The sequence below is a fragment of the Gossypium hirsutum genome, chromosome A03 (genome assembly GCF_007990345.1).
Source record: "Gossypium hirsutum isolate 1008001.06 chromosome A03, Gossypium_hirsutum_v2.1, whole genome shotgun sequence".
In the NCBI taxonomy this organism is placed as follows: domain Eukaryota; kingdom Viridiplantae; phylum Streptophyta; class Magnoliopsida; order Malvales; family Malvaceae; genus Gossypium; species Gossypium hirsutum.
This window is the reverse complement of record NC_053426.1, coordinates 111,637,914-111,650,673: the sequence shown is the minus strand read 5'-3', so window position 1 is coordinate 111,650,673 and position 12,760 is coordinate 111,637,914. Positions and strand designations below refer to the sequence as shown.

Here is a 12,760-nt window from a genome sequence, read left to right as displayed (position 1 = left end):
ACGAGAGATTCGTCATATTTAATTCTTGGGCTTTTTTTGCAATACGATCTGTCACTTTATTACTCTCTCTTAGTATCTGTCAAAATTTCACTTCCCTATTCTAAGACACCAATCTTAAATGAGCTTAACTTAGTTGTAGTTATTGTTTGTTGCTAGCTGATTTTGTATAATGGCTACCAAAACTGAATTATCACTCCCAATCTTCACTCGACGATACCCTTTTCCTCAAGTAACCTTTAAGCCTTCAAGTAATGCTCGAGTTTTAACCTGAAAAACGTCCGATAGTCCCACCACCGTTTCAAAACCTCCCATCCAATTACCATTCAGTCCTCTCACCACTCCACTTATACATTTATTTACAATTTCATTTTTTTTTCTAGTAAGGATAACTTAAGGCAAGTGCCCTAAAATGAATGCAAGAAATTTTTTTGAGGACAAAGATAAATTTATAAAGTCTTAGAGGGCCAAAGTTAAAATAATTTTGTTAAAAAGCTTAAATTGAAGGGTTAAATATAATTTTTCCATTAATTGAAGGGTTAAAAAATTTAAATTAAATAAATAATTAATAAGAGGGGCTAATATTGAAATTATTACCCTAGCTTTACCCTAAATTGAATAAATAAACACTGTGTCATCCCTACATAGAATCCATGCTAATTTTTACTGTATCGTTTCGATTTTATTAGTATTCTTTTATTATTATTATTTTTATTTTATCAAATATTTTTTTATCAATTTTATTACATATTTGAATTAACTTATAATATAATTAAAAAAATTAAAAATATATTTAAAGAAAATATCAATTGAGGATTGTGTGGATCACGACACCAATAAAATCATCATAAAAAAGGATTAATGTATTATTTAATATTTGAATTTAATTTTAATATTTAATTAATATCCATAACAAACCATTCAGTAAATATCAAAGTCAACATTGAAATCAAATTAGGTACCAAATTGAACATTATAACCAAAACTCAGATACCAAATATTATATTAACCCTTAAACAAAATTTAGATAATGCAAGCAATCATATTCGCCACGTGGCAGATAATAACCACACAACCAGCCAATTCTTTATCCTCAGCCATACTTTCCCCTCTATATCAACTCATCTGCTAACGGCTCTCACAACACGGCCTCCTCCACAACAGCCACCCTCTCCACCGCTGTAACCATTACCTCGTTCCTCCGCTGCCAATAATCCACACAACCAGCCAATTCTTTATCCTCAGCCGTACTTTCCCCTGTATATCAACTCATCTGCTAACGGCTCTCACGACATGGCCTCCTCCACCACAGCCACCCTCTCCACCGCTCTAACCATTACCTCGTTCCTCCGCCGGCATCCGGCAGCGGCGACGACGACGACCCTAAGTTCCCTTCCATTTAACCAATCACTTTTCGGGCTAAAGTCCCAAAGAAAAGGCCGCTTTACCATGGCTTCTCACAAAGTAACACTGATAACTCCGTCGGGAACCAAGAAATTCGACTGCTCGGACGGCGAATATATCCTGGACCGTGCCGAGGAACTAGGAATGGATCTCCCGTACTCGTGCAGGGCTGGGGCTTGCTCTTCGTGTGCCGGACTGATCAAAGAAGGCACCGTCGACCAATCGGACAATAGCTACCTTGATGATGAAATGATTGATGCAGGCTTCGTCCTAACTTGTGTTGCCTACCCTAAGAGTGATGTTATCATTGAGACACACAAAGAGGACGACCTAATGTCTTAAAATGTGTCATTAAGGATTTGTATTATTCAAAAAATTAAAATTTAATCCCTCTATGTTTCAGATTTCAAAATTCAAGTTTGCTTGCTAATACTATTAATACTATTAATAAGTTATAGCTTTTATAATCTCTTATCTTTTTTCATAATGCTAAGTTAAAATCTTTCTTTAGTTTTTATAACTTAACTAAAACCTTTTTTAATTTTTGCGGCTTAGCTATACATTTACGAAAATTAAGTTCTCAAAGAAATGGAATGAGAGTGATAATAAGTCTAACAATAAACTCATTTTAATAGTTCGTTTTTTAGTAATATCAGAAACGATAGTTTCAAAACTCCATTTTTAATATTCGAATCTGTAAATATTAATAAATTAATATTTACGAGGTTAGTATAAAAATATATTAAAGTTTGGTTCATTTTTAATTAACTAAAAGACCAAATGAATAATTAGAACCTTTTTATTATGCCCAACTATTTAAGTTAAATATAAAACAACAAATCATTTTTATTCATTTTCTTCATTTGACGATAGCAACAAGGAGAAAAGATAGGGTTTTAAGCTTCAAATTTTTCACATTCATTTGATCTGAAATTGGATCGCATTGGAAATAATCGGGGAAAATAAAAAATTTGTTGAATAATTCTTGAAGTTTCAACTTAATTATTGATTTTGTCAGGTAAGTTTATATGGTATGAATTTTATTTAATTTTTTTGTATATCTGAATTATGCTTTTGTGTATGTTTGATAATAATTTGAATTATTTGCAATTTGGTACAAAATGTGAGATATGGACTAAATCATAAGGAAATGATAAATTGAATATGATGAATTACAATTTGAGATTGATTAGTTGAATTGGATTGGTATGTAAATGTTTGATTTTTTGAGATGGAGGATTAAATTGAATAGAATCGAAAATAGTGAAGTTCGATGAAATTATGGAATTGACTTTGAATTGGGCTAAAATAGAATTTTCTATGTGATGAATTGATGAGAATTGATGATATGCGAACTAAACAAAATGATGATCGAATAAATTATTACCCTATTAACTATTCGGGCAGAGTCCGACATAGTTGATATCCCATAGGATAGATCAATTATCGGTTGCTTTGACTACATGTTGATGAGTGCTAAGCACAACTTATACTTTGATTATACCTATGAGCGTTGAACACAAAATATTTACTTTGAATTTTCTAATAAGGCACTGAGTGCCAAATTTAGTATGTTAGTTGGATTTGTGTATCCGTTTGAGCTCGAGCCAAGTTAGCATGGATATAAAATGTAAAGTTGATAATGGTATATCAACTAAATTGGTATTTTAATATAATCCTTAAAAGAAGTGTAATAGCCCAATTCCAGTGGTGTTAGAAGTAGTGTGTAACACCCCCTAACCCCGAACCGTCGCCAGAACAGAGTTATGAGGCATTACCAGACGTATCAGACAACTTATGAATAATTCACAAATAAAACAACCTTCATAGCATAATTTAATTACTAAATTCCTATATTGAACTCTCAAAGTCTAAAGCATACATTTAAGTGAAACGAGACTTGTTTTAAGTACTCCATTTTTTTATTATAAATTTCGACAGCATTTCTCCTTATTTTTACATAAATCCCCCTGCAATTAAAACCATATCCATTTCAAGCATAACCAATTCAACCAAATTATTTCACACATTCATTTTCTATTCTAAATATTTCTAATCAACTTAATCAATATAATATCAATTTAAATTTATCATTGTACTAATTAAATTGAAATGGATAAACTTTTTCATTATAATTCTTAGACTTGTAATACTAATATTTTAAACCATTTATATTCAAAACATAATAACCTTTTATACACATCTTATGTACAAGCCACATTACCAAAAGGAAATATACATCACCAAAAAGTTTGCTGAAGTAGGGTCTGACTTTGGATACTGGTTCAGTACTTGACTTCTACAACCTGCGCACGGAAACAACCGTACGCTGAGTATGCATATACTCAGTGGTATCACTATAATTCAGTTTATAATTAAATACATTAAATCGCACACTTACTTTTACATTACAATTATCATCACTTAATGAACAATTTAACCTTTTTATGTTATCATTCGATTATATATATATCATTCTTATTTCTTTATTTCAATTCTCAACTTTTCACATATGCTATATCCTTCAAATTTAGTTTTATCAGTAGATTTATTTCATTTGCCCCTATTAACTTGACTCGGACTCGGCGGATACACGGATTCCAACCAACACATCAGTATGGCACAATGTGCCTTAACGGTACACAGTACCTAATCAGTAATCAGTAACGGTAGCAGTAGCAGTAACAGTAATAGTATTCAACACACAAAGTGTTGAATCTGTAACAGTAACGGTAACAGTATTCGACACACAAAGTGTCGAATCGGTAACAGTAACAGTAGTCGGCACATAAGTGCCTGATCAGTAAGCCGGCAAAACCCGTACTCTTCCATATCCTATGGCATGCCAACTATATCCGACTAGCCCGACTAGTTAATAGGGTATTTAAATCATTTTTCAGTACAATTTCCATTTCGATTCAATATTAATTATAATTTATTATTTTGATCAATTTTCACAGTAATACTGTAATTCACTTCATTAGAAATTTTACAGTTCAATGCAATATACGTAACATTATTCAGTAATTTCATAGTTCAATTCGGTATTCAAAACAATATTCAGTATCCCATAATTCAGTTCAGTATCAATCTCAATTTTAATACCCAATCACAAATTTTATCAGTTCATTAAATACTTACCTTAAAATACTTACCACACATTCATATTAAATTAAACACATATTAATTATAAAGCTTGAGTTATAGTGATACAAACCAAAATTTTCTTCGGATTTAATCATCGACGATCTTTCCTTTTCCTTTTTGGGCCAATGCTTCAGGCTTGATATTAGCTACGAACAATTAAAATAATTTCACAATTATTAGCATAACACAATTTAAATGCTGAAATTTTTATCTAACTTTTACTTTAATTCCAATTTAATCCCAACTAAACCTATTTATTTTTCTTTCTCAATTTATACCTTTTTGCTACTCAATTTCTTGCCAAACTCACATCTAACTATTTAATTTTTATCGTATTTTCATAATTTCGAGTTTATTTCAATTTAATCCCTAAAACTCAAAACTTATAACTTAGTTTACAATTCAATCATTTATTCAATTCCAATCAAAATTTCTATCAAATAAACCCCCAATTCCATCATTTGTTCAACATAAACCCTAGTAAAAAATCTATTAACTTTCAAAATTTCAACTTAAATTCAACAAAACTTTATTCTAAAGCTTCTAAAACATCAAAATTAACTAAAAAGGACTTAATTGACTTACCAATCAAAGCTTCAAGCTTTAAATCTCTAATTTTTCCTTTTTCTATTTCTTTCCCTTTTTTTTTTCTCTTTTTCTCCCCTGTTTTCGAATGCTTCTGTTTTCTATTCTGTTTGTTTTGTTTTTATTTATTTTATGCTTTATTTCTTTTTATTTTATATATATAGACACACATGTTTTACATTTGTCCAATATCACCACCCTACATTTGTCATAATTTTATTTAATTATCACATAAAAATCTTATTTGATAATTATTTAATTATTAAATATCTCTTAATTTTAATAATAATAAATAATAAATATCTACTAATTTAAATAAAATATTATAATTGTATAAATATTATCATTACATATGTATATTTTTATCACCTTACACTTGTCATAATCATACTTTATTTAACATAAAAAAATCTTATGATATAATTATTTAATTATCAATAATATAATTTAATCTAATTATCTATTACTTTAATGTTAAGTAAACAGATTATTTTATAACAAGTACACATGTATCTATTCATTACAAATATACCAATATTTTTTTTATTACCATACAATTCTCTACTATTTAATTTATTTAATAATAATAATAATAAGAATAATAATAATAATATAAAACCATAACAATTAATAATATAATAATCAATTATATAATATAATATAATACAATATATATAATTTAAATAAAATCTTAAATTTTTAATACGTTTATGCCGCCTCAACCATTAGTTAATAGCATATTTGCCATTTTGGCCCTTTTTACTTTCTATTGCTTTAGAATTAAACTTTTACCTCTTATTCAATTTAATCCTTTTTACTAATTACTCTAAATTAAGCTAAATTTACTTAATTAAAACCTAATTAGACACACCACTGGACTCATAAATATTTTTTAATAATTATTTTCGAACTTATTTCACTAAGACGGAGGCCCGATAACACACTTTTCCGGTGCCCACGGATTTTGGGTCGTTACATAGTGGTTTCGAGACCATGACTTCGACAAGTGAGTTATTTAAGGTAGTATAAAATTTTCTTAATTTAAATGGTTAATTAGGTAAAAAGGACTGCATTGAAAAATGTGTAAAAGTTGAGTTCTATTAGTTAAATGGACTGAGATGAATTAATGAACTTTGATTGTAATTATACCATATATGTTGATGGTGGACAAATATGGACATGTTTATGTTAGTTTTTAAGTTATAATATAAGGGTAAATGAGTAAATAATAAAAAATCATGAAATAAACAAAACAAAGCTATCATCTTCTTTTCATTTTTCTTGTTTTCAGATAAATAGCCATTGAAGGAGGGGAGAAAGCTTTGGTTTTGAGTTTCCTTCATGCATGGTATGCATTTGAGCCCCGTTTTTAGTGATTTTTATGTTTTTGAACTCATTTTAACTTAAACTACTTAGCCGGGGGATTAATTTGTACAATTGTTAAAGTTTGAGGGATATGTTAGGAATGAAATTGATGAATTTGTGATGTTAATTGATAGATTAGTAAATTTGATTGTCAAATGAACATGTTTTGTTAAGTGATTTTTGGTAAAATTGTGTTTAGGGATTAATTAATTAAAATAGTGAAATTTCATGGTAACATTATGAGATGATGTCTTGAATGGGTTGTTATTAGTTCTAAGAGGTTCGGTTAGCATGCATGGAAGGTAAAAATAGTATTTTTACAAGTTTTGAGCTTAAGGACTAATTTGTGAAAAAGTTAAAATAGGAGGGTAAATTTATAATTTTATGATAATGTGAATTATTGATTGAATTGAATACTTGAAGTTATTTGAAGTACTTAATTGAATGAAATTATCTATTTGGATCAAGATAAACAACAACCGAAATTAAATCATGGAAAAACTAAAGTTTGGATTGGACTTCAACTTTGTTATTGCAACCATAGTTGTCGAGGTAAGTTCGTATGAATTATAATTTTATTAATGATAATTTGATTGGTTATCTGTTATATTAGTCTAACCCTAAGACTTTGTGTAACAGCCCAATTTTCAGTGGTGTTGGAAACAGTGAATTCACAAAATCCGACAAGTAAGATTGAACAAGATAGTAATTTAATATTTATGAGTCAAGTAAGGAATTATAAGAATTTGTGAATATGTGAATTTGGTGAATTAAAAGAATTAATTAGGTAAATCGGGTTGAAAAGGAGGTATTGAGACCTCAAATTTGAAAATCGAGCCATAAATATTTTTAAAAATATTTATTGAGTGTTATTAAGTTAGTATTAAAATTTGGTTGAGAAATTTTAACGTTTGGGTAGTCAATTAAATAAAAAAGACTAAATTGTAACAAATGTAAAATTTGCTAGAACGATTAAATAGCTCAAGTGTTAAAAGAAAGAGGATTTAAAGGGAAATTAATCCTAAAAGTGAATAGGTTGGACGGCAAGGGCAAGAAAATCAGCAGAAAAATAAGGGAAATAAGGGTAAAATTGAAAATTTTACAATTTTAACATATAAAATAAAGACAAAATCGAAAAATCTAGAGATCTCTTCATATTTTATTAGAAAAAACGCCATAGGAGGTCTAGAGTAAGCTGGTTTTTCATATTTTTAGATCATGTGAGTTTAATTCTTGCTTTTTCTTGATAATTTTTATGTTTTTATGACTTTTACAATTAGGTCCACTTATAGAATTCATCAGTTTTTGATTTGGTGGGTGAAATAGGAAGTTACCCTTGCTTGGGTGAGGGAATTTTATGATTAATTATTAAGTAATTTCATATTAAGGTGGTTTTATTAAGTAATTTTGATAGAAAATGGTATTTAGGACCTAATTGTGAAAAAGTTGTGAATTAGAGGTTGGTGTTGAAATTCAGAATATCAAAAGTTATGCAATAGTTTATAATGATAAAATAAAGTGTTAATTGGGAAAAATTAGTTCAATTGATGGGTGAATTGAGTAAGGACTAAATTGTAAAAACTGTAAAATTTGGGGTAAAAGTGTAATTTCAAAAATTGAAGGGGCATAAATTGTGAAGTGAATTAGATCTGAAATGAATGCTAATGAATGGAAAATTCTATATTATAGATCGAGAATCCGAAGAAAACGTGGAATAGAGGAAATTTTTTATTAGTCCCTGAATTTCCATAACTTCTACAAATTGGCCCAGGTAAGTTCATATGGTTGAACTTTCATAATTATTTGCTAAACTAAGAATGGTTAAATGTATTATTGTATATGTATTTGTTATTGAATCATGAATATTGTAATAATATGAAAATCGAAGCAAAAGTTTAAATTTAGCAGAACGCAGGAAATGAGTACGACCGTTCTGTGAAAAAGATGAATTGACGGTAAATTACCCAAGTAAATCGAGATTCAGCATTTGTTGCAAATTCTCTTGTTTGCTTTCCGTTTAGCTTTTACGAGCTTTCGTTAACTCATATGAGTTTCAGTTAACCCTTTTGGGGTTTCAGTTTAGCTCTGATGAGCTTCAGTTAGCCTTCGGGCTTCCGTTTAGCACTTGTGTGCTTCAGTTAGCCTTCGGGCTTCCGTTTAGCATTTATGTGCTTCAGCTAGACTTCGGGCTTCAGATCACGATGTACTTAAATCCGTAAGACGTTCTCTAATTTGACAAGTGTTGGTAAGTGATAGTTGAAGCTAAATGCTGGAATACGATTGGATATTTGATGTTTGAAATTGAGCTCAATGAAATGAATTCATCGTGTGAAATTGTGGATGGCAGGAGATATATGTATAATACTTGTTTATTGAATTGCTATGGTATTTTGGTAAGATTTATGTTTCAAGCCTATGAACTTACTAAGCTTACATAAGCTTACTCCTGTGTATTTAATGTTCTTTGTATATTGATGTGAGGTCGGCAAATCGGATCAACACATCAGGGCACACTATCGAGATTACTTCGGTACGTTATATTATGCATCTTAAGGTTTATATGACATGTATAGGGTTTAATTGAAAGGAAGTGAAGGTGTTATAAACTTAGTTATCAACATTTTTCACTAAAACAGCTTTGGACAGCAGCAGTAGTTTAACTTTGAAAAAATCACCAAAAATTGTGGAAATCGACTTAGAGGTTGAATAAAATATGAAATTAAATCATATTGAGTCTAGTTTTACATAGAAGAAATGGTGTAATAAAAAAATTTTATATTATGATATATTTGAATTTTTGTGAGACAAGGTCAAAATGATTTCGGTTTCCCTTATTATGATTTTGGAAAATCATAATAAATTGAATAAAAATAATTAGGGGCTTAAATTTATATGATTAAAATCCTTAATGAGTCTATTTTCAAAAGAAATAAACAAGAACATTATCCAAATTTCGTATGAGGAAATAATTAATCTTTAGTGAAGAGGGGTCGGAACTATCTGACAGCGAAATAGGGGTAACTTTAAAGAATAAACTGTACTTGTTGGTTTAACAAAAAATTGTGAAAATTTTATGGTAAGAAGATACCTGAGTCTAGTTTCAGGGAAAATTAGCGGATCTTAATTTAGAGTTTCATAGGTCCTGATATAAGTAATTTAGTGACTATAACTCGTGTGGACAGCTTTGACATGAACATAAGTAAATAGTGAAATTATGTGTAATTATTCTGTAAACTCCGGTAACATCCTGTAACCTTGTTCCGGCGACGGATGTGGGTTAGGGGTGTTACACTTTGTACACAACTTAAGGTAACGGCGGTAATCAAAGCTTTTGTACACAACTTAAGGTAACGGCGGTAATCAAAGCTTAGGAGAAGAGTTTTAAGACTTTAATACCTTGTAAAATTGCCATCAAAGGTTCAAAACAAGAAAAAAGCATTTTTTTTTCATCTTGAACATTTTCAACAAAGTTTAGAACAATTTGATATTAACCCCAAAAATATATAGATAAATTAAGACACATTTAAAACATATTTTTGAGTATTTTGCAAGTTTTTGAAAAAAAATTCAATCATATTTTCACTATTTTTTTTAGAACATATAATACATATAAAATTTGTCTTAAATGTTGTTATAGCAAAAGCTTGGGACATTAAAGCCGACAGAGTAACTCACTATAAAACAATTTGTACAAGACGTAATTTTAGTCTAACTCACTCATCAAGTTACAATCTCACTCTTATACACAATTTAGATCACTCTCTCCACTAAAATTTTCCCCTTAAAAGCTTAGTTGCAAATTGAACAATGAAAACAACTTGCTTATAATAAATTTGCACTAAAATAAGTTTCTCGCCTAAATAAGAAAAGTGCTCTCGATCTTGTACATAAAACTAAAACAAACACTCTCCTAGATAAACATGTGTCGGCCTGCTTAATTACAATCAATGTGTATCTTTATCTCCTTGAATTTAGCTTAATGAAGTCTTCAACATGGATTACAATTAGTAGAGATATTCTCGGTATAGTCTTTTATGGAAATCAAATCTCTTTGATAAAGAAAGTTCTATCACATTTAAAGTCTTCAAAAAATCATTATTTGAAGTTACATTGGCTTGCTAGATGCAAGTTACAAGTAGATTTGCATTAGACCCGTGTAATTGGTACAAACAATCTACTTTGGAATTTAACCTAATCCAAACTTAACCTAACCTATACGATATAACATAGTATACTTTGGGATTTGAAAACAAATAAAGGTATACTCTCTTGCCATTTTTGATATAGTATTAAAGATATGTAAACCAAATTCTTATTAAAATAAAATATAAGTGAAATTTGTATAGAAGTATACTACATCTATTTGAGGTTGATTAGAATAATGTGCTTTAATCTTACTACATTATTTCTATTTAACTTTGATCAGAATATGGTTTTACAAATCTATAAATAGACGTAGTCGTTTCTTCTCTTGTATCATTCGAATTCGGCATAGTAAAATTTATTTTCCTCTGCCCCTACTTTTCTTTCTTTTCTTTGTGATACATTACCATTATCGATATTCTATTATCACATATAGTATTATTGTCCTTGATCAATTTTTTTCTTAAATTAAGATACTTAAATATCTTTGTTCTTTCGGATGAAACTTTGATATTGTTGGCAACTTTAAGTACTAAGTACTCAAGTTCGAGTCTTATCATGCACAATTATCATACGTGAGTCTCCAATAAAAGTGTACTTGAGACTGATGTATAATGAGTAAGTAATTGATACATGTTTTAACACTCATTTCATGCTTATTCTTGGCTTGCTTTGAATAAAAGCCAATGTTTTAGAAGTGTTTTTATGCATCATAACTTATGGATTTAGTGCATTTTTTTGCATGTTTCATGAATTTTTAATATTCAAGAATAATCTTATGTTGTTTGTGCTCATTTCATAGGTAAAAGATCCCCGAATTGTGGAACTGCACTGAAACAACAATGAAGTTCACAACGCGAAATTGATGAGCAGTCGTGACCCTGAGCCTGGAGTTGCAGTGAAGATTTGAGACATACACGAGACTCGTTACGTTGAATCGACGTGAGCTGCAACGCAGGATGCTAACTTGTAAGAACATTAGTAAGAATTTGCCATAACAGAACTCTTATTTAAATCACAAATAGAAATACCGACAGAGTTTTAGTTTTATTAGCATGAGTATTGTTGCCAATACAGGAGGACGTGGATTCGAGTGCACTTCAATACATTATCCTCTTATTTATGAATTGGGGAGAGATTATGAATAGTTCTAGACATTGTGTCAAAAAAAATCAGATATAATTAAAATCTATAATAAAATTATTAAAAAAATTATAGGTTAGACCTATACTTATATTTTTAATTATATACAACCAATTAAACAAACCAATTTTCAAAAATACAATTGAGATTATGTTTTGAGGAATGCAAATTGTGGTCATAAATTATTTTCATTTCCAATTTCCAATTTTGGGTTTGTAATATTAGCTCATTGGATTAGTTTTATCCAATCATTTCTTATCAATGAACTAAAAGCCTCTGAAAACAAAAGGATAGGATGCTGTTGTTGGGTTACATTTCCTCACTAAATTTGTGGTGTAACTTTCTCTCCTCCTAGTTTAAAATAAATTAAAATTAATATATTACATATAAAATAAAAACATATTATATGCAATTATTATATATTTAAAATAAAAATAATTTTTATTTAAGTCCGTTGATTCGGTTATGAATTTCAATAATTGATAATCGATTAATTTAACTATTCTAGCCATTAATTGATTTAATAGACACAGTCAATTTAATCAAAATCGACAAAACCCAATGTGTCGATTAAGTTGATTAAGTCAATTTTTATTGAATTTTGCTCACCCCTATACAAAGTAACAATATCATATCAATTAAGTTTTTCTGTTAACCTAACTATTAGCTTGGGTCTTAAATACGGGTTGAGATTAGAGTGGTAAACGCGTATATAGCTATTATGTAGACAATTAGAATCTAACACATAAAAAATAATAGTTCTTTTAAATTTTACCATCATATCCAAATTCCAAAATATCTATATATTACATGTATTTACAATTTCATTCACATATTTTAAATTAGGGAGGGATCCACTTTAAGTGTTTTATACGGTTTTATAATTTTTTATACAAATTTACAATTTAATTGTTGAATTTATATTTGCCATACATGTAAATTTTCTAATCAGTCCAATATTTCTATTATATCGACA

The 12,760-nt window shown here is 29.1% G+C and overlaps 1 protein-coding gene across 1 annotated transcript; it reads left to right on the top strand.

The window, feature by feature from the left end:
- The first annotated feature begins 924 nt into the window (after positions 1–924).
- On the top strand, positions 925–1,813 carry LOC107928015 (ferredoxin-1). The gene has a single exon (XM_016859174.2). The coding sequence runs from the start codon at positions 1,291–1,293 to the stop codon at positions 1,741–1,743; it is 453 nt and encodes a 150-aa protein (XP_016714663.1). The 5' UTR covers positions 925–1,290; the 3' UTR covers positions 1,744–1,813.
- The last annotated feature ends 10,947 nt before the right edge of the window (positions 1,814–12,760 follow it).

What these genes read in the sequence shown, in the direction of transcription:
- LOC107928015 (XM_016859174.2), top strand. Translation starts at nt 1,291, where the DNA reads ATGGCCTCCTCCACCACAGCCACCCTCTCCACCGCTCTAACCATTACC.